This window comes from Urocitellus parryii, chromosome 10 (assembly GCF_045843805.1).
Source record: "Urocitellus parryii isolate mUroPar1 chromosome 10, mUroPar1.hap1, whole genome shotgun sequence".
Classification (NCBI taxonomy): Eukaryota; Metazoa; Chordata; class Mammalia; order Rodentia; family Sciuridae; genus Urocitellus; species Urocitellus parryii.
This window is the reverse complement of record NC_135540.1, coordinates 103,173,685-103,195,534: the sequence shown is the minus strand read 5'-3', so window position 1 is coordinate 103,195,534 and position 21,850 is coordinate 103,173,685. Positions and strand designations below refer to the sequence as shown.

General features: G+C 37.8%; 1 protein-coding gene and 1 pseudogene across 2 annotated transcripts in view; one reads left to right on the top strand and one right to left on the bottom strand.

Annotated features, from left to right (window-relative positions):
* Paics (phosphoribosylaminoimidazole carboxylase and phosphoribosylaminoimidazolesuccinocarboxamide synthase) overlaps nucleotides 1-15,942 on the top strand; it is a 38,852-nt gene extending 22,910 nt beyond the window's left edge. For both annotated transcript variants that reach the window (XM_026386446.2, XM_077803449.1), the window contains 9 exons: nucleotides 632-698; nucleotides 5,933-6,130; nucleotides 7,528-7,706; nucleotides 8,627-8,806; nucleotides 8,911-9,024; nucleotides 9,629-9,712; nucleotides 11,291-11,471; nucleotides 12,312-12,470; nucleotides 15,481-15,942. In XM_026386446.2, coding sequence (XP_026242231.2) covers nucleotides 632-698; nucleotides 5,933-6,130; nucleotides 7,528-7,706; nucleotides 8,627-8,806; nucleotides 8,911-9,024; nucleotides 9,629-9,712; nucleotides 11,291-11,471; nucleotides 12,312-12,470; nucleotides 15,481-15,647 — 1,329 coding nt within the window. In that variant the 3' untranslated portion in view covers nucleotides 15,648-15,942. The remainder of the gene's footprint in view (nucleotides 1-631; nucleotides 699-5,932; nucleotides 6,131-7,527; nucleotides 7,707-8,626; nucleotides 8,807-8,910; nucleotides 9,025-9,628; nucleotides 9,713-11,290; nucleotides 11,472-12,311; nucleotides 12,471-15,480) is intronic.
* A 3,669-nt stretch (nucleotides 15,943-19,611) lies between these two features.
* Nucleotides 19,612-20,088, bottom strand: LOC113181354 (10 kDa heat shock protein, mitochondrial pseudogene; annotated as a pseudogene).
* Nucleotides 20,089-21,850: the final 1,762 nt, after the last annotated feature.

Genomic DNA, 21,850 nt, shown 5'->3' with positions numbered 1-21,850 from the left:
CATCTCATCACCACCAGGCCCCGTCCCCCATGGCCCACCAATGAGGGAGAGCCGGAGAAGAGGTTCCGCGGCCGAGGGGAGGAGTCGCGGATTTCATGGGGGTGGGGTCAGTCTTCCTCTGGCTATGTACCAGAACCTCTTTCATCTGCACGTGGCTATCTCCGTTATTTTCCAGCATCCACATCGGGAATGATGAAAGTAACGGGGTTGGAGTCATTTCTCTCTGAGAACATGTAAACTTTACACGTCCTTTTCCCGGCTTTCCCCCATCACGACTTGGTACGCTCCAACCTATGAACCTCTCCCTCTGGCAAGAAGGGGGCCCCAGTCTACGAGCTCTGCAGCGTGGGGAGGGGCCGCCAGTGCGCGCCACTTTTCTTCTCTATAGGAACAGTGTACGGGGTGGCTTGGAGGCGGGGTGCCGTCGCTGCGCCTGCGCGGCAGGAAACCTCTCGTAAGCGCTCAGGGAGTCGAAGCTTCTCCCCAGTTGTAGAGACCCTTCGATTTGGGTCTGTGTAGGCGAACTCGATTTGAGCGGCGCGCGGCTACGCTGCCCCTCCAGGGGGCGTGTCTGTGGGCGGAACTTCCTTCCCCGGCCCTGCGAATCTCTCTTGCCGCTCTTCTTTTCCAGATTTCAGCCGCTTTTCCTAGCGTGGTCGCTGCTTCCAGTCCGTTCAGAATAATGGCGACAGCTGAAAGTGAGTAACAGGAGACCTATTCCCCTTACTCAACGATCTCCCCGCCTTCTGGCCGTGGTGCGGGCTCCGCGGCCGGATTCCAGTGAGCTCTTTGCATTGCTCGGCCTCCCTGCAGCCGTGCACGTAGGCCCGTGGGTGAGCTCACACGTGGCCCAGGCGCTGCGAGACCTTCGTTGGACTTGAAGCACCCCGGGCCTCTCCGAACTCTCCTAAATTCACAAAACTGCTTCTCTGATGGAGGAAGAGGAGCAGAGTAAGAGGGTTCCTAGGACGAGAAACGGTCAAAGATTGCCTTGAAAAGGTCATCAATAGATGTTGCAAAACAACCACGTGAAAATATAGCGTAGACTCTTCAAACCAAAGGCTTGCCTTTCCCGATTGGTTAATCCCCTTCTTTTCGTAAGGTTAATAATTTAACCTGAAAAATTTGTTTAAGTTTTGAGTCGTTTGATAGTATTATTCAAAAAAGTATTCTTTGATGCCTTGATAGCTTTAGAAATTTCCAAAGCCCATAGGCGAAAAAGTTTTCCTTGCTTCACTTTGCGTTTGTCAAAATTTGCAGTTACATAATTATTTTGTCCCTGAGTGATTTGATCCACACACACCGGTTTAGAAGTTTATACTGAAGCAAATTGCATTCCACTGACATGTTAATTTTTCTCAAACTTGCCTTTACAGTTTCTAAAAGGTCCTTCTCCTTAAAAATGTTTATAGTTGGTATCCCTAGAGCCGTTAAATACAGTTGGTACTGGGGGAAGTTGACCAAATATACTGTTCTATTGTGTGCATGTATGCATATGTAACAAGGAATCCAGTTATTGTATACAATTATAATGCACCAACAAGAAGAAGAAAAGGGGAAAAAAAAATTAGTCAGAAGTTCTTTTCATCCAAACTTATATATTGAGGTCTTTTCTACTGAAGTCCTTTGATTTTGTTCCATTGTGAATCTATGTTCCATTCAGGTTACCTCTCCAGAGTTTATTTCTTGTTAAACACATTTTGCTCACACTTTTTCATAGAGCAGTGTTAGCTAATAAAAATATGAAAACCAAGTGTGATTTATTTACTCTCTCCCTCTTTTTTCTTTTTGCTATGGGCTTCGAACCCAAGGGGCTTATCCACTGGGCCACATCCCCAGCCCCTTATATATTTTATTTGGAGACAGGGTCTGGCTGAGTTTCTTAGAGGCTTCGAACTTGGATCCTCCTGTCTCAGCCTCTAGAGCTGCTGGGATTACAGGCGCTATGCCCAGCCTTATAAATTTGTTTTCTAGTAGCCATATTGAGAAATGTTGCCTTTTTTCATATTGAATATGGAGTATATTCACAGCCACATTGGCTAGTGGCTACCTATTGGACAGCACAGTCCTAGAATATTCTTAATTCTCATTTTATTAGTCTATGCTTTGCAAAACTTAAATTTCAATTCTGTGAACCTTTCTCAGTTCTCATCAGTCTCTTCTGAATTCATCTGTGAATTTCTGGTAAGTCATTTTCACACTTGTAGTGCTGCCAAAAGCTGTGTCCTTTTCCCTGATGCCAATCCAATGATGAGGACACAATTTTGAGAAAAAGGAAAAAGAGGGTTTATTGCTTTGCTAGCAAAGGAGAAACACAGGGGACTCCTGTCCCAAAGGCTGTGATTCTGACCATCAGCAGGAACAGGAGGGCTTTTAAAGAGGTGACTCAAAGGTTACATTCCCTGTGTTACCTGTCAGAGTTGTGATTCACTTGTTAATTTGGGAGATAGTAATTTCTGAGATCTTCTGGTACCTATCCCAAAAGTCTCATTACTTAACAATCTTATGGTGGATGTGTACTCAAGGACAAATAACTCTGTGATGGGGAAGATTATGGAGGGGCAAGATTAGAGAGGATCTGGGAGAGAAAGAAACACGTGAATTTTAAAAATAAGTTGCAGTGGCAGAGCAGCAAGGGCTGTATTCAAAGCCTAAAGTGGACATATTTATCCTATAGGTAATCTTGCCACATTCTTGACTCTTGCCTCTCATTTATCCTCCCTACTGAATCAGTTGTTCCTCAGTTTTTTAAATATCTTCAGTCTTTGCCCATTGCTCTTTCCGTAGACCAGGACATTACTTGTCTGTGTTGCTGCAGTACAGTCCTAAACTGGATTCAAATACAGGTCTACCCTTATACTTCAGTGCTTAAAAGCCTAGTTGTTCTTAGGATAAACTCTAAATTCAATAAACGTGGTTTAAAAAGCTTAAAGTATGAGTAGCAAAATGTCTCATCTGTGAGTCTAGTATCAGGCCTAGGAGAGAAATTGTCAAAAGGTTTGTGAGAGTCATAAAAATTAAGAAAGTTGGGGTTCTAGGAAGGGAATGGAGAAATGAGTTTTGAATAGCAAGCTAGAGCTATACCCTGAAGGGCTTTTTAAACCTTGTTAACATGTCTGGATATTACATTAGGAAGGCAGAAATTATTCCTCTGAATTAGGTGCCCCTGAATTGCCATCAGTGTCTATCAAGAATAAAATTTAGCTTGGCTGAGAACAAAGAAAAAATGTTTCTTGGAGCTAATTAGGATTGCAATCTGCAGCCAGAAACACAAATTTCAATAGCCTTGAATTGGATTTTGAGTTTTTTCAAAGTAGCACAAGAAGGTTTATAATTACATTATTTGTTAATCCAGAATTATGATTGGTACTGCCAAATAAATTGCCTCATAAGAAAAGAATTGGGTGCAGCCTTAGTCTTTGGGTAGGCAGTGGGTTCATTCTATAGAAGGTCAACAGAGGTTATCAATGTTTCAGGAAACTGCTGTTTGGCCTACTTCAAAGGTCAGCTTACTTGGTGGGGGCATGTGTGCAATGTGCTTGACTGATGGGCTTCCATGTTGATGTGCCTCAAACCCAGTCGAACAGTGGTCTCCAGGGTCCATGTTGCCCTAAACGGTGCCCTAAAAGAAAATTTTTATTTTCTTTCCTGGCAGTATTTTGTTCAGTCATTACCCCTACTAGTTGGTGATGCAGCCCCTTTCCAACTCTTCTACCTTATTTGCTGCTGTTCTTTTTTATTCCTTAGCTACTTCCCAGTGCCCCCCTCCCCCGGCAGTGTATATACAACTAGAGCTCCAGGGCTTCAGCCATTCTGAAGTTCCATGCACTCCTTTATCACCTTTTGATTCTTACCACAACTAATTATACCTTACTTTCTTTTGGCTAAATCTTAATCATTTTTCTGATCTCAAGCCTAATTTTCACTTTATTCTAAACTTCTTTGATGTCTAGACTAGTTTAGTTGGCACAGCTATGAACATGTGATCCTATAGTCTGTATTTATTACATTATACTTCTTATGACATTTAGTATCAGATTTGCTCAGACTCGGTTAGGTCCCTTGAGAGCAGGTTCTAGGTCTCATTTTCTGATACATCTACAGTACCTACCCATGGATACACTCAGAAAATGCTAAAACTTGGGCTAGAGTTCAGAGACCATGAGGATTGATTTCTCCTTTGGAAATTTTAAGTCCTTAAACTTCTATTATCTTAAATATTCATCTAAAAAATATATATTTATTTATTTTGGGGGGGGGTACCAGGGATTGGACTCAAGGGGCACTTGACCACTGAGCCACATCCCCAGCCCTATTTTGTATTTATTTAGAGACAGGGTCTCACTGAGTTGCTTAGCTCCTTGCTTAGTGCAAAGAAGGCAGAGGTGGCACAAGCCTGTAATCCCAGCAGCTCAGGAGGCTGAAGCAGGAGATTTGCAAGGCAAGTTCAAAGCCTCAGCATTTTAGCTAGGCCCTAAGCAACTCAGTAAGAACCTGTCTCTAAATAAAATAACAAAAAGGGCTGAGGATGTGGCTCAGTGGTTACTTGCCCCTGAGTTCATTCTTCAGTACTGAAAAAGAAAGAAGGATGCTTACAAATGAGCTAACTTAAAAGCAAATGAAGGAGCCTCTTGCATATTAACTTGAAATCAAGAAACCTACTGGCTGAACTTAAATATTTTGCCTGCCACAGAAAGCAAAAGTCAAGAAAAATACAGCCGGCTGGGGATGTGGCTCAAGCAGTAGCGCGCTCGCCTGGCATGCGTGCGGCCCGGGTTCGATCCTCAGCACCACATACAGACAAAGATGCTGTGTCCGCCAAATACTGAAAAATAAATATTAAAGTTCTCTCTCTCTCTCTCCCTCTTTCTCACTCTCACTCTTTCCAAAAAAAAAGAAAAATACAGCATTTTTTTCCCCTGCAAGCTAATTTAAATAATGTATTCTGTGTATAAAATGTACTAGTTATATATTTTTTAAACAAATACTTTTTATTTTAATATTTATTTAGTTCTCGGCGGACACAACATCTTTGTTGGTATGTGGTGCTGAGGATCGAACCCGGACCGCACGCATGCCAGGCGAGCGTGCTACCACTTGAGCCACATCCCCAGCCCTAGTTATATTAATTTAAAGTAGCTTAATTTTAATTCTGTTTCAGTTTACCTTTGAGAGGCATAGATTGCTAGTGGATAGAATGTAGGATTTAGTATCAGGAAACCTAGAATTTTGTCTAGCTCTGCATATCCTAACATGGTGACATTTTTGTCACAGTTTCTAATCTCTATAATTGTTTAAATAATTAGACTTCTTCATAAAATTATGTGATTGTAACAGGGACTCACTTGACACTTTGATATATCCCTTGTAGCTTTGAAACTTACACTTTTTTTTTTCTTTTTCTCAATCTTCTTTTCCTTAAGCTTCTCTCTGATTTTCTTTTCCCTAAACTTCTTCCTGATCTCTCCTGCCTAATCTCATTTTCTCTGAATCACTTTTAAAAGCCCCCTGTTCCTGGAATGGGCAAGATCACAGCCTTTGTTTCGCTTTTGCTAGCAAAGCAATAAACCTTTTTTCTTTTTCTCAAAACCATGTCCTCATTATTGGATTGGCATTGGAGACAAAGACCAGCTTTTGGTTACATGATGATACATGACAAAATAACTTGAATATAAAATTCGAGGCTCTGGGGCTCAATGGTAGAGCTCTTGCTTGACATGTGTGAGGCACTGGGTTTGATCCTTAGCACCACATAAAAATAAATAATGTATTGTGTCCATCTACAACTAAAAAAAAAAGATTCTATGCAGATGTCTTAATTTTTATTAAGGTTCTTCCTTAGTTCACTGATTGGTCATTCTAGATGTTTTAATATTGAATATTCAGGAAATTTCTCACTAAAATCTGATAGAGTCCTTTTCTGTGTTTACAGTACTGAACATTGGTAAGAAACTCTATGAGGGTAAAACAAAAGAAGTGTATGAATTGTTAGATAGTCCAGGAAAAGTCCTTCTGCAGTCCAAGGACCAGATTACAGCAGGAAATGCAGCCAGAAAGAATCATCTGGAAGGAAAAGCTGCAATCTCCAATAAAATTACCAGTTGTATTTTTCAGTTGTTACAAGAAGCAGGTAAGTGCCTCCCCTTCTCTTTCTGTCTTTCCCTCTCTCCTTTCTCCTTTCTCTATTTTTTATTTCTTTCTTATTTTGATTCGTTTCATGGGGAAATTACATTATTTAGGTCTACAACATGTTACCAGCTGAGTTTTTAGTTTTTACAAGAAGGAGGTAAATTGCTCCCCTGCCTCGCCCTCCCCCCCACAATCACATTGATCTCTATTGGGGAGATGGCATTGTTTGAATTAACAACCTATTGTTTGGGGTGACTACTTTATACCTTGACATTTTGCTACAGTCTTTGTCAAGTACACTGTGCCTCTGCAATTTCTTTCTGCTAGGCCATCTTCAGTCTTGTCTTAACTGTGAAAGAAGACCACCTTTGTATTAGCAGCTCTAATTAATGAACTGTTCTTCCCTGAAATTTTATAGATTGTTCTTTTCTCTGCCTGTTGAAAACAATACAGAATTTCAAATCCCTCTTCCATTTATTTTAAAGTCCAAAAGTATTTGAAGATAGCAACTACCTTTTACCCTGTCATTTCCCAAGAAAGGGAATTGGACTTGATCAAAGATCTCTAGAGTTCCCTACTACTTAAAAATTGAAGGAAAACTCTATTTGTGATAGAAAAATTAAATCAAAAGACTAAATTAACATCCAAATGTCATATAGAGACAATTTGGAGGGAAGGAAGGGGAATAGAATAATTTTTTTCTTCAGTGATTCAGTCTGCTACTGGTTGATCTGTAGTGTTTGAAGTCTCTGCTATTAAAAGATTTAGGCTTTTTCCCTATAGTGTAAGAGGCCTCATTTCCTTGGATCACTCAATCTTTGAAGCCTTGGATTCCATATCTATAACCATAGAGCTTTGTTCTTTGTTTCCTGCAGTTCTAATCTTATAATTTAGTATCTTTCCTTCCTTACACAAACTATTCCTAGTTACTCTCATTTCTTTTGTCTTCCAGTAAGCACTAATCTTTTCTAAAACCACATTTGGGGTTTAATACATTTGTTTTCAGGACAGATGTACCTGCCTTCCACAAATTCACAGAGTAGTTAACCATAAATTCATTGTGTCATTACATTCCTGGAGTAGTTTGTCCTCTTCCAAAATATCCTGTTTTACATTTTAAGTTAATGTGGGGGAAAAAATGTTAGTTGCAAACCTGAATTGCTATCTGTATCTAAATACCTCTTTGCATTGAAAATGAGTGTATTGCTATAACTTTAAAGGACCATCCATAGTTCCGAAGTTATAGGGTTTTTATTTCAAGGCTTCCTTAATTGCTGGAATGAATGAGAACATGCACTGGAGGAACTAAATTTAGGTTCCTTTTATAATGCAGATAAATGTCTGCTCTACCTCATTAAATAAAATTTCAGTGCTTTTTTTTTTTTAATCAATATGCAGGTATCAAAACTGCTTTCACCAGAAAATGTGGAGAAACAGCTTTCATTGCGCCCCAGTGTGAAATGATTCCAATCGAATGGGTTTGTAGAAGAATAGCAACTGGTTCTTTTCTCAAAAGAAATCCTGGTGTCAAGGAAGGATATAAGTTTTACCCACCAAAAGTGGAGATGTTTTTCAAGGTAATTATTTTATGCTTCTGTGTCTTACTATAAGGTAGCAGCAAAGTTAAAATTATAAACTCAAAAGATTTTGAAGTCTTTGATATTGGGAATGTTGTAGATATTTATGCCAATAAAGTACACTTTCATTAACAATGACAAATCAGGTTTTTAAAAGAAAATGTACTTACCTTTAGACCAAGTTGACTAAGAAAGGGAACAAACTTAAAAATTTAACACTAATTGGGAAGAAATATAACATTTAATTCAAAATTTACAGTTAAGATCTTTCTGTATTCTAATATAAGAAAACATATTGTCGGTGTCTCATGAGAAAAACTATATAAGAGTGTAGGAATCAATGGTTATAATTTTTTATAGGCTTTGTTCGAACCACTTTACCCCTCCTATCTTGTTAAGCATAGATATTAAAATTGTAAATTATGTTTAAATTTGTTTATTGAGAGAAGATAAATTTCTTTCAAATACTTTATGACCTAGAAAAAGTTATTTACCTAAATACCTTGAATTTTAAAGTAGCTATTAAAAGCAAATAAATTAGCTGGGGTGCTGTGGCACATGCCTGTAATCTGAGCAGCTCAGGAGGCTGAAGCAGGAGGATCGTGAGTTCAAAGCCAGTCTCAGCAAAAGCAAGGTGCTAAGCAACTCAGTGAGACCCTGTCTGTAAACAGAGTACAAATAGGGCTGGGTATGTGGCTCTGTGGTCTAGTGCCCGTGTGTTCTACTCCGGTTACCCCCTCCCCCCACCAAAAAAAAAAAAGGAAATGAATTAAAAATAATTACTTTGAACTAAAGGATATTTTAAACAAATTTTTTTTTAGAGAAAACGAATATTCCTAAGGAATTTATGCTCAAGGAGAAGTACTTTTTTCTGAAAAGTTCAAAAAAATTGTAATTATAGTACTATACTTTATTCCTAGGATGATGCCAATAATGATCCACAGTGGTCTGAGGAACAGCTAATTGCTGCAAAACTTTGCTTTGCTGGAGTTACTATAGGCCAAACTGAAGTGGACATCATGAATCATGCTACACAAGCTATTTTTGAAATACTGGAGAAATCCTGGTTGCCCCAGAACTGTACATTGGTTGATATGAAGGTACTAGAAAACAGAAATTTACAAGTAAAGGTTATTATAACTGAGAAGTGTTTTTAGTAATATCATTTTTAAAAATGTGTTCTTTGGCAATATGCCATTTCTAGATTGAATTTGGTGTTGACATAACCACCAAAGAAATTGTTCTTGCTGATGTTATTGATAATGATTCCTGGAGACTCTGGCCATCAGGGGATCGAAGCCAGCAGAAAGACAAACAGGTAAGTAATGCTGTGAATTTTTATCCTTTGAAAGATCAGATTGGGACAGGAAAAACAAAGGAAACATAAGGTGTGCATCCTTATGAATCTGATTTGTTAATTTCCATTTACTTTTAAAGATAAGTATCTCCTATATCTTAGACATTAGTAATAAACTTATAAAGCAGATTTCTTGTTTATCATCTTCATCAACTCTCCAAAACTAACAGAATAAGTATTGTCCTTGTTTGGCTAGTTGAAAAGTAAGACTCTAAGGGGATAGTATCTTCACAAGTACAAGAATAACTGGCAGATCTGGGACTCTACACCAAGTCTTCTGGTCTTAATCAGGCTCCATTCTGTTTTTTTTCCTAATAAAAATTAGGTTGAGATCCTCTGTATGCTTAATACACAGGAATTCTCAAGGCTGTTAATTGTAGATGCTAGTGTAGAAAGCACTTAACCTTAAAGGAAAATAAAACTTCACTATTGAACTTTCTCTAATTTAGGAATGAATTTCTATATTGAGATACGTTTTCAGATATATCTCATTTAAAAAGTTATCACACTCCCTACTCAAAACTCATAAACCGGATCATTTCTAACTTCCTGTCTTATTTTCTAGTCTTACCGTGACCTCAAAGAAGTAACTCCTGAAGGGCTCCAAATGGTAAAGAAAAACTTTGAGTGGGTTGCACAGAGAGTAGAGGTAATTTTCTGTAATAAACCTGTACTGTTATGTGTTTTTCTTCTAAGAAAACCTTGTTTCGGGCTGGGAATGTGGCTCAGGCGGTAGCGCGCTTGTCTGGCATGTGTGCGCCCGGGTTCCATCCTCAGCACCACATACCAACAAAGATGTTGTGTCCGCCGAGAACTAAGAAATAAATATTAAAAATTCTCTCTCTCTCTCTCCTCTCTCGCTCTCTCTTTAAAAAAAAAAAAAAAAAAAGAAAAGAAAAGAAAAAGAAAATCTTGTTTCAAAATAAAATGTGAAAGATATAGCGTTTTTCTCTTCTTCAGTGACTTTGAAAGAGAGGAACACCTTTACGAAATGTCCCAGTCTACTACCCTTACTGTATACTAGAACTCTCTGCTAGTAAGCTGGCAAGTGTATTGTTTCCAGTTCCTGATAGGGAAACCTGGGATCCTGTCAACTCCCTGTCCCTGTAGGAGAAACTTTACATTTCCTACCATTCCCTACTACAGTGCCAACATCATAGGATGGATGGAATGCCATGTAATTTTATTTTTTAATTTAAAAAGTTTTTGTTTGTGGTGCTAGGAAACAAACCAGGGCCCCTGTGCATGCTAGGCAAGTGCTTTATCACTCAGCTATATTCCCAGTCCCTCCATTTTACTTGGTTCTTTATGTTACTGGTCTTTGAAACCCTAAAGCAACATCCCCATTATAAACATTATAAACATTAAAGTGACATTATAAAATGTCACTTTAATGTTTTTTAATATTACTTTTTGTTGTAAATGGACATTTATTTTATTTATATGTGGTGCTGAGAATCAAACTCGGTGCCTCACACATGCTAGGCAAGTGCTCTATCACTGAGCCACAACCCCAGCCTTCACTTTAATTCTTATGATATTACAATTACTATAGTTACATGGGAATTCGAGGGAGTATCTGATTATCCAATGATCATAATCACCTTTTAGAACATTATTTCCATGTTGCCAGACACAATTGCACACACCTGTAATCCCGGTGACTTAGGAGGCTGAGGCAGGATTGCAGGCCAGCCTCAACAACTTAATGAGACTTCTCTCAAAGTAAACATAAAAGTTGGGGTGGGGGGACTGGGAATGTAGCTTAGTGATAAAGCATCCTGGAATTCAATCCCTGGTACCACAAAAAAAAAAATTTTTTTTAAATTATTTTAAATAACAAACTTACAAATATATATAATATGACCTCTAGTTTGGCTAATCATGCTATTAAACATCTTTAGAATGAAATGGTTGGTTATAGTTTCTTGAATAATAATTAAAAGGCTTGAGAATTTTATTAATAAATATTATTTATCTGATTTAAAATCTTCTCCATTAGGTCTTAATTATGAAGACCACTGTCCTTTATACAGAAAAGTTATTTTTAAAGTGGATCCTCTCATTTTGTTCTGTTTGTCTCTCTCTTAAATTTGATTTGTTAAGAGAATATTCTGTCGATACAATTTTACAATTTACTTCTGTAAATTGACTGTTCTTATCATACTCATTCCTGTTTGTCCATTTTTGTCTTGTTCTTTTTCATATCCATGTTTTTCTATTTTAGTTGCTTCTGAAATCAGAAAGTCAGTGCAGGGTTGTAGTACTGATGGGTTCAACTTCTGATCTCGGCCACTGTGAAAAAATCAAGAAGGCTTGTGGAAATTATGGAATTCCCTGTGAACTTCGGGTAACATCTGCCCATAAAGGACCAGATGAAACATTGAGAATTAAAGCTGAGTATGAAGGTAAACTTCAAATAATTAGACCATTTTAGGTGTTGTTTGTTTTGCCAAAAAAAAAAAAAATGTGTTTTAGACTAATATCAAAAAGTTGCTTTTCCATATTCCCAAGGGTAAGTCTTGAAATATGCTATGCTTTCAAGATACTCACCTCCAAAGAGCATAAGATATGGGGTGCTTAAAAAAGAATTGAAAATGCAAACCTGAGGGAAATCAGACTAGATCTGTGAGGATCTCTGATATCTTAATCTAATAAGCATCCCTTTGAGCATTGTCTCTTAACATGCTCCAATAGAAAAGCCCCATAGAGGCTCCAGGAGGCCTGAGTTAAAATTGCAGATCCTCTCTGCTATCTTTAATGGTTAACCTTCCCTGGAAGACCGTCAAACATGAAGCCACATAGTTTTATATTCAGAATATAAGTATGTAAAAGAAATGATAAGACAGCGTTGATGTAAAATAATAGCTTCCTGGGTTCAGAACCAAATATTTCCCTACTGGAAAAAATGTTGATTGACACTTGTAATGGTCATTGTTCGAGGAGTGTACTTATTGGTTTTGTTTATTTTGTGATACCGAAGACCTCATACATGCTAGGCAAGCACTAAGCTAAATCTTCAGCCCTTTTAATTTTTATTTTAAGATAGGTTCTCCCTAAGTTACTGAGGCTGACCTTGAACTTGTGAGATCATCTTTCTTTAATTCCCAATTAGTTGAAATTATGGGTATGCACCATTACACCTGACCCAGGAGTGATTTAAGACATAAGGGCACGTTCTTTTTTTAAAAAAACATTGTTAAATCTTTTAAATGCTTAGCATAATAATCATCTTATGATTTCCCTAGGGGATGGCATTCCTACTGTATTTGTGGCAGTGGCAGGCAGAAGCAATGGTTTGGGCCCAGTGATGTCTGGTAACACTGCATATCCAGTTATCAGCTGTCCTCCCCTCACATCAGACTGGGGAGCTCAGGATGTGTGGTCTTCTCTTCGATTACCCAGTGGTAAGTTACACTGAAAAATTTTTTTAACTGTTGTTTACAAAAATTGAAATATATATATCAGTGTGGAGAATAGCATAATGACATCTCATATACCTATCACCCAGGCTCAGCAAGTAATGTTTTGTTTCATGTATAAATCCCCCTTTTGGGTTGGGTTATTTTAAAGCAGATTTTAAACATTGCAATATTTTATACTTAAATATATTTAAATATGCATCTCCAAGCAATAAGAACTCTAGCTTGTTTAAATCATAATTATGTTACCTGATTTACCATCTGAGAAAAATTAGTAATAATTTCTTAAAATCATCTTATTTCTAATTGTGTCTCTTTTTTTTCAATTTTTTTTTTTTTTACTTGTAGATGGACACACAATATCTTTGCTTATTAATTTATTTTTTAATCTGGTGCTGAGGATCAAATCAGTGCCTCATACATGCTAGGCAAGTTCTCTGGCACCGAGCTACAGCCCCAGTCCCGCCCATCTGTTTTACAGATGCTTAAATTAGGATCCAACAAAGTCTGTGTATTGAATTTAGTTGATATGAGTTGTCTTTTTTTTTTTTTTTAATATTTTTAGTTGTAGTTGGATACAATACCTTTGTTTGATTTATTTATTTTTATGTGGTGCTGAGGTTCGAACCAAGGGCCTCACACACTAGGTGAGCAATCTACCACTGAGGCACAACCTCAGCCCATGAGTTAAGTCTTTTTATTTATTATTATTTTTTTTTAATTTTTTTTTTTTTTTTTAGTGGTAGGTGGACACAATACCTTTATTTTTATGTGGTACCAAGGATTGAACCCAGTGCCTCATGCATGCTGGGCAAGTGCTCTCCCACTGAGCCAGCCCAAGTCTTTTTTTTTTTTTTCTTTTAATATTTATTTTTGAGCCTTGCACATGCTAGGCAAGCATTCTACAGCTGAGCCGCAACCCCAGTCCTATTTTGTATTTGTATTTTATTTAGAGACAGGGTTTCAATGAGTTGCTTAGCACTTTGCTTTTGCTGAGGCTGGCTTTGAACTCTGGATCCTCCTTTCTTAATCCCCCTTCCTCTAAGATTACAGGTGTGTGCCACCGCACCCAGTTTGAATTTTTTTCTTTATGGAAACTTAGGATCTTTTATCTGTACTGATTATTCTTAAATTTCACACAAATGTGATTTGATAAGTCTATTTTTATTGTGTATGGCTTTGTGGGCTCTTTTAATGAGATACTTTATTCCTTAAATCATAGAGAATTTTCTTGAATTATTTTTTACCCCTCCATTGTCTTTGTTCTCTCATTTTTAAATTTATTCTTCACATTTGGATTTCTTTGATTTCTATTTTCTTTCTCTTGTTGCTGTACTTTCTGATATGGCCTCAGTTTTGTATCACATCCTAACCTTCTGTTGAGTTTTTCATTTTGAATACAGTAGTTTTACATGTCTAATAGCTTTTTTTAATTCTCTTATTCCCCCCCCCCCCCCCCCGCAAGAGTATCATTTCATTGTTTAATCTGTGCAGTAGCATCTTTTTCTGATTTTGCGGTCTTTTTCTTATTAATTCATTTCTTCAACTCTGGTAATTGAGCTTGAATGGGGTACTGTTAAAAAAATAGTTGGAAACTGGCTCTACTGTGGGTTGATCTGGTAGTAACTCTCCAAATAATCTCACACATCAGTGACTAGGTCTTTTCTTGTTAGAATTACACAAAGAAATTTTGTCCCCATCTTTTGCCTGTATGAATAAATTTGGCTGCCAGCATTCAGGAAGCTTAGGGGGGAATCTCAACATGTGTGTGTAAATTTCACTCCCTGTTTTCACTATATCATTTCTTGCCTCAACTATGCCTGATATCCCCCCAGTCCAGAGACTGAAGTGTTTAACCTCAGATAAATTGAAAACTCTGCCATGTTGAGGCACTTACTCAGGTAGAGAAAGGAAAGAGTTCTTGAGGGCCTAATTACTTCTTAGACTTTTATTGTTTGGTCCTCTTCTTTTTGGCCCAATTTTTAATTCCCACTTCGTGCCTCCCTCAAAGGTATCTGGTGCAACTGATTCCTCTTTTAGCAGGGTTCTGTGATAGTAGTTAGGTTGCTTCTTTTTTGTTGTTGTTGTTTTCTTTTGTTTTCTTAATCTATTAAGTTAGTTACCACTTTATTTGCTTTTCAGTTGTCAAGATGTTACTTTTGTTTATCTCTTTGTCCTAATATGTTTATGCCTATTTTCTTTATTCCCTTTAATGTGAATTTAGTATGGTTCCAGAGATATATCTTGTGCTTAATCATCTTCACTAGATCCTTAACTACACATTGTTTACATAAACTTTTGGAGTTTAATATTCACTGTAGCTGTAAATAAAGCTATTGATCAATTTATAAATAAAGCTATCGTCCATGGACATTAGAAAAGGGAACTATGGAGATGGGATAGAGTGTTTCCCTCACACGCACAAAACCCTTAGTTCAATCCCCAGCATCACTAAAAAAAAAAAAAAGAAGAAGAAGAAGAAGAAAGAAAAGGGAACTATGATGAGCAAAAATAGGACAGTTTTATCTAGTGCTATTCAAGGAGAGAGATAATCTGTGTGTGCATGTGTATTACTGGGTATTGAACCCAGAAATCCTCTAACATTGAGCCACACCCTAGTCCTTTTTATTTTATTTTGAAATGGGGTCTCACTAAGCTGCTGAGGCTGTCCTAAAATTTATAATCCTCTCACCTCATCCTCTCCAGTCTCTAGGATTACAGGTGTGTGCCACTACACCTGACTACGGACAGTGTTTTTGAAAAATAGTTTTATAGTGACTTGTACATAAGATCCTGAAAGATTGCTCATCTTTCTTTCTATGATGTCTTGTTCACTAGATAACCATTTTGATTTGTTTATTCGTTTTGTTTGAGGTGTTGGGGGATTGAACCCAGGGCATCATGTATGTTAGGCAAGCACTCTATCACTGAGCCCTTGTACTTTGATTATTAACTGACACTTCAATTTTCTGTCTTTTCCCTTTGTGAACTCTAGGTCTTGGCTGTTCCACCATACTTTCTCCAGAAGGATCAGCTCAGTTTGCAGCTCAGATATTTGGATTAAACAACCATCTGATATGGGCCAAACTGCGAGCAAACATACTGAACACATGGATTTTCTTGAAGCAGGCAGACAGGAAAATCAGAGAACATAGTTTATAAGAAAGAATATGTCATTTCATTTTTTTAGGCGAAAAAATACAAATTTCTAGTTCAGCTGCAGAAGAAAAAGCAAGATGAAAAGATGATTTTAGATCAGAAAACAATATATTAGTGAATAAACACTTCTAGATGGATGGATTAAAAGGTCATCTGTTCATATTAATATTCCTTCATTGGTAGTGAAATTACCGTAGAAACATTTTCAAATTAATCTCTTACCCCACTATATGATCGTTGTTAGGTAGGTAACATTTTTTAAATGCTAATAAAATCCTATTATAAAGCTCCAAAGTTATTACTTGACCTTCTGTATTATAACCTATAAGTTTTAGAAAGTATTGATTATATCTTGGGTGATAAGAGTAACATAGTCCTTTCATTTTATGGTCTTTACAAATTTGAAGGCATGGTTTTTTATTTGTACCTCAGAAAATGATGTGCATTTACATGTATTTTGGGCTATTAATACATCTTCTTTGTGTTTTTGTTTTTGTGGTATGATGAAACTCAACACAAGCATTCTTTCTACCACTGAGCTACAACCCCAACCCTGGGTTTTTATTTTCAAGTTTTTTCTTTCTCTCTCTCTTTTTTTTTTTTTTAAAGAAAAGTTGAGATTGGTGCAGGTCAAAGAGGAAAACACATGAAATAAAATGAAAGGACACTGTAGAAGTCAAAGTTTTTATGCTTTGCTAGCAAAGGAGAAACAGGGGACTCCTGTCCCAGAAGCTGTGATTCTGCCCATCAGCAGGAACAGGACGCTTTAAAGAGGTGACTGTTGGAGTTATAATTCACTTGTTAACATGGGAGGTGGATAGTCATTTCTGAGATCTTCTGCTACCATCCCCAAAGTCTGAATTACTCCTTTCCTATAGTGAGTGAGTACTCAAGGACAGATAAATCTGCCTAAAATGGGGAAGAGAGGTGATCTTGTTTCTCCTGAGATTAAGAAGAATCAGGAGAGAGGAAGAAAAACACTCCATTTTAAAAATAAGTTGCAGTGGCAGAGCAGCAAGGGCTATATTCAAAGCATAAAGTAGACAGACCACTGTTACATGGTGGGTGCATCTGTGGGTCATAAACTTCTTTTAGTTCTAATAAGACATGTTTTAGCCACACTAATAATCACCAGCCTACCATCATTTGCAGAAATTGGATCTCCCTGTTGATAATATTAGGGGTTTTTTGGCTAATGTAAGAGTAACTAGGATGCACCTCTGTAGGAGCACTGGTTACTAAGAGGTCAGTTGTGTTTTATTTGGGTCTTAGCTGTGATTTGACCCAAGTCGATTCTGTTGCAGTGTTTTGCTTTTCTTGTGCTCATCACATTCCTATTTGAGATGGGTAACCTAACAATAGTAAATTGATTCCCCTTGCTAACCTTCCTATTCTCTTGGTCTGTTGCTCTACTGGCACCTTCCCAATAGTCCTTTTAATACTGTTTTAAACATTTTTGTATTGGTCGATAATGGACTTTTATATATGTGGTGCTGAGAATCAAACCCAGTGCCTCACATGTGCTAGGCAAGCACTCAACCACTGAGCCATAACCCCAGAGGCTGCCTGCCACCCCTCCCTGCCAGTGGTCTTAAAGGACGATTTCTTTCTTTCTTTTTTGGTACTGAGGATCTAGAGACAAGGTCTCTAAATTGCTCAGCACTTAAGTAAACTGCTAAGACTGGCTCTGAACACAACTCTCCTGCCTCGGCCTCCCAAACTGCTGGGATTACATGGGTGTGCCTCCAGGCCTGGCAGGATTAGTTTCTTATGTGTACCATGGGTAGCTTGTGATTACTTGCCACTTTCCAATACTAACTACTGTGCCTATAAGTTCATAGAAAAGCATGCAAAATTTAGGAAGAGTGAAATCACAGAATATAGAGAAGGTCTTTTAGATTTAGCATTATTTCATTACATTATCTTTTCTCTTTTTGTTAAGCATTGGTGAAATCCTCATTATAGTTCATCTTCAATCTATAAACCGGTATTTTGAAATCACATTGTGCAGCCCTGAGAGTATTACAGATCCCTGAATGTTAATCTGGTGTCCACCTTGAACTTATTTGTAAGATTTTTCATGTGTATTTTTAAAAATATATTTTTTGTAGTTGTCTTTATTTAATATGCTGAGGGTCGAACCCAGTGCCTCACGTGTGCTAGGCAAGTGCTCTGCCACCGAACTACAGCCCCAGCCCCTGCATGTGTGTTTTTATGAGAACAGGGAAATGTTAGCTTTCTCCAAAGACCTGATTCTCCTAAAATTCTAAGAATATCTGCTACAGATGCAATTTTGATAAGACCTTTCCTACACATTCTTATTTCTCACCTCCAAACTGTTAATAAACTGCTTAGAAATTTTGGCTCATTTCCAGAGATTCAGTTCAACAAACTGTTAATAAACTGCTATCATCACTTGTGTGTTAGCTTCTCATCACTGTGACCAAAATATCTGACAAGCAGCTTAGATGAGGGGAAGTTCATTTTGGCTCATTTTCAGAGATTCAGTTTATGGTCCGATGACTCCACTGTTCTGGACCCAATGTGAGGCAGAACATCATGAAGGAAGGGTGTGGAAGAGGAATGCTGCTTCATCCAGGAAGCCAAGGGGGTTGGATGGAAAGGGGCTGCAGGGAAGATGAACCCTTCCTAGGTACATACCTAAGTTACCCACCTTCTCTGGGAACATCATACCTGTGGTATCTATATACCACACCTAAACTAAGATGGACTAATTGGCTTACACTTCTCCTAACTTTAATACCAAAAATTGAACCCAGGGCACTTTGTTACTGAGCCACATCCCCAACTCTTATTTTTAATATTGAGACAGGGTTGCTAAATTGCTGAGGCTAGCTTTGAACTTTAAATCCTGTCTCAGCCTCCCAAGACACTGGGATTACAGGTGTCTGCCACCACTCCCAGCATAGGTCTCATCTAATCATTGCATCTCTGAATATTCCTGCATTAATACAGGAGCTTGGGGGGACACCATACCCAAACTATTATTCATTTCACCGGATCCCTGTGGGGTTACCTAGTCTTGGGTCTCACGCTTGCCAGGCAAGCACTTTACCTCTGAGTCACAGCCCCAGCCCAAGGGTCTTTATTTTTACCAGTTAAATCTATTAGTTCAGTCTCCATATACTGTATAATCCTCAGTGGCAACAAGTAGTACTTTATCTGTTGGATTTCAAGCTCCAGGAAATGAGAAAACATTTTACACTTTGTTTCTCTAATGCTGTTATGCTCTAGCCAACTGCTAGAGATGAATTATAGTTTTCTATTTTAATTTTAAAACAGACAACACGTATTTATACTTCGGTTTCCTGGATTCTGAATTGATTACTATTTCAATTCTTCTGCTCTTCTACAGCAAAGACTCCACACAACACAATTCTTGCAATACATGAAAGGTTTTAAGCATAGATTTTAGACTGGTGGATGGGACCATTATGAGTGGTCATCAATTTTACCATTACTTTCATAGTAGAATGCTTATATCCTCAATAGTATAGTTCATCAGTCTAGAGTAAATATTTGTCTGAAAATATTTCTATTATTTTGTAAAAAGTAACTTTTTGTCATCTCTGGATGTTGTATAATTTCTGTGGCTTGTAAGTGAATATAAATAGAGGAAGAAAAATTGTTCAAAAGGGCTGGGGATGTGGCTGAAGCGGTAGCGCGCTCACCTGGTGTGCGTGCGGCCCGGGTTCGATCCTCAGCACCACATACAAACAAAGATGTTGTGTCCGCCAAAAACTAAAAAATAAATATTAAAAATTCTCTCTCTCTCTCTTTAAAAAAAATAAAAAATTGTTCAATGAATGTAGTTTTTAAGCTTTTATAATAAAAGCATGCTTAGAATTGTTTTTGCTTTTTTTTTAAATAAAGTATTTTTTTATTACATATTTTATTTGGAAATGTTTACACAAGTACAGGGAAACTAAGATTTTGAGACAGTGGATGTTATTAGATTATCATCAGTTTATTATAAAAGACACATGGAAATTATTTACATGATGAAAGATCTCAGAACTTCAGTGGAATGGGCAGCTTCATAGGATGCCATTTCAATAGTGATTTGTTTCAGTCTACATACTTTCCAAGAATGTCACCATCTCTAAATAAGAAATAATCCTTGTCATCTAGAACTACTTTGGTGCCTCCATACTCTGGGAGAAGAACTTTATCTCCAACTTTCACACTAACTGGCTGAATCTCTCCACCCTTTCCTTTAGAGCCTGATCCCACAGCTACTACTGTTGCTTGCAATACTTTTCCTTGAGATTTTTCTGGAAGCATAATGCCTCCTTTGGTTACAGTTTTGGCTGCACTCCTTTCGACCAATACTCGGTCAAAAAGTGGAAGAAACTTCCTAAATGCTTGTCCAGCCATGACTCGCGCCGCCGCAGCTCGGACTCTGCTCTCATGCAGCCGCCGCAAAGAGTAAATAGAGTATTTTGAAGGGGAGAGTGAAATCTTTATTTTAATTTATTTATGTTTTATGTGGTGAGGCAAGTGCTCTACCACTGAGCTACAGCCCTAGCCCTGTTTTTGCTTTAATGCCTTTTGAAACTCAACTACAAAGGATATGAGAATTAGATAATATAAAATCTATTTGGCAGTGTGTGTAAAAGCTAATATGAATAGAATTAATTCACTCTGAAAATTAGCCTTACTTCAATATTCTCAACAGCTGATTTAGTTTCTGAAAATATGAAAGAAGTACAGTATGTACAGTATGTGTCATGGAGCATCCATGAACTATGCCATTTTAGACCAGCACTCCATAGAAAGCCATGAAAATACTTTTTTAATAGTGTTTTTGTACTCAAGTCTCCCATATCTCAACTACTTGGAGTTAATCTCATATTATGATAATGAAAATTAAAATATTTTTGAGCACATTACTCTTTTTTGTAAGTTGGAACTGAATACCTCTTCAGCTTGCTTTGCAGAATTGGTGAGATGATAACATCAGATACTGTGCATGAAAGCTTTTTTAAAATCATAAAACAGTGTGGTGGCATACATCCGTAATCTCAGCAACTCAGGAAGATCACCAGTTCAAAGCCAACCTCAGCAATTTAGTGAGGTCCTAAGCAATTTACTGAGACGCTGTCTCATAAATAAAAAGGGCTGGATCTGGGGTTTAGGTAGCTGATAAAACATTTCTGGTATGTCCCTGAAGATGTTTCCGGAAGGGATTAACAATTGAATAAGTAGAGTGGTTAAGAAAACAATTGCTCTCATCAATGTGGACAGGAATAGTCCAAGCTACTGAGGGCCCAGGAGGAAGGGGAATTTTTATTGCAGGTGGAAAACTTAAATATTGGCTTTCCTGTGTCTCTAGTATGCAGACAGAGGGCAGATTATATGACTTCTCAGCCTCCATAATTGCTGAGCCAATCCCTCATAATTAAAGTATTTCTAAACATCTCCCACATCTGTTTCTGTGGAGAGCCTCAACCCTATAACATGTACCGGAAAAGCAGTGTTGAACAAGATCTGATTTCTGCCCACAGTAAGTCCCAGAGTCTTCCAGAGACAGATAATTTCAAAACATTCTGTTAAGTACTCAACATGGAATAAGGATAGGGGACTATGAATACACAAAGGAAGAGGGACTGTTAGAGTGCTAAAGAAAAAAGATACACTGTTAATGAAAAAGAGGGACTCTTCATTCCTCACAATCTACTTCCACTCTCTCTTGCTTTTCCTTCATTTTCTTCATAGAACTTAGTACCCCCCCCCCAGTACAGTATATATTTGTTTATTTACTACGTCTCCCAAATGGAAAATATGTTCCCTCAGTATAGCAGGTTGTCTTCTTTTTTGGGGGTAAGGTGGGTACTGGGGATTGAATTTAGGGGTATTCAACCACTGAGCCACATCCCCAGCCCAATTTTGAATTTTGTTTAGAGACAGGGTCTCACTGAATTGCTTAACACCTCACTTTTCCTGAGGCTGGCTTTGAACTCATGACTCTCCTACCTCAGCCTCCCTCGCCACTGAGATTACAGCTAGGAGCCACCGCACCCAGCTGGGTTGTCTTCTTTATTGTTAGTTGTATACCTAAACAACTAAAGTAATGCATACCAGTTGCATATACAAAAGGCAGTGAATAGGCAGAAACTAAGGTGGATGAAACAGGTGGACATGGGAGCAATTTGGAAGTGGCTATGGTTTCTTTTCTAAAATTG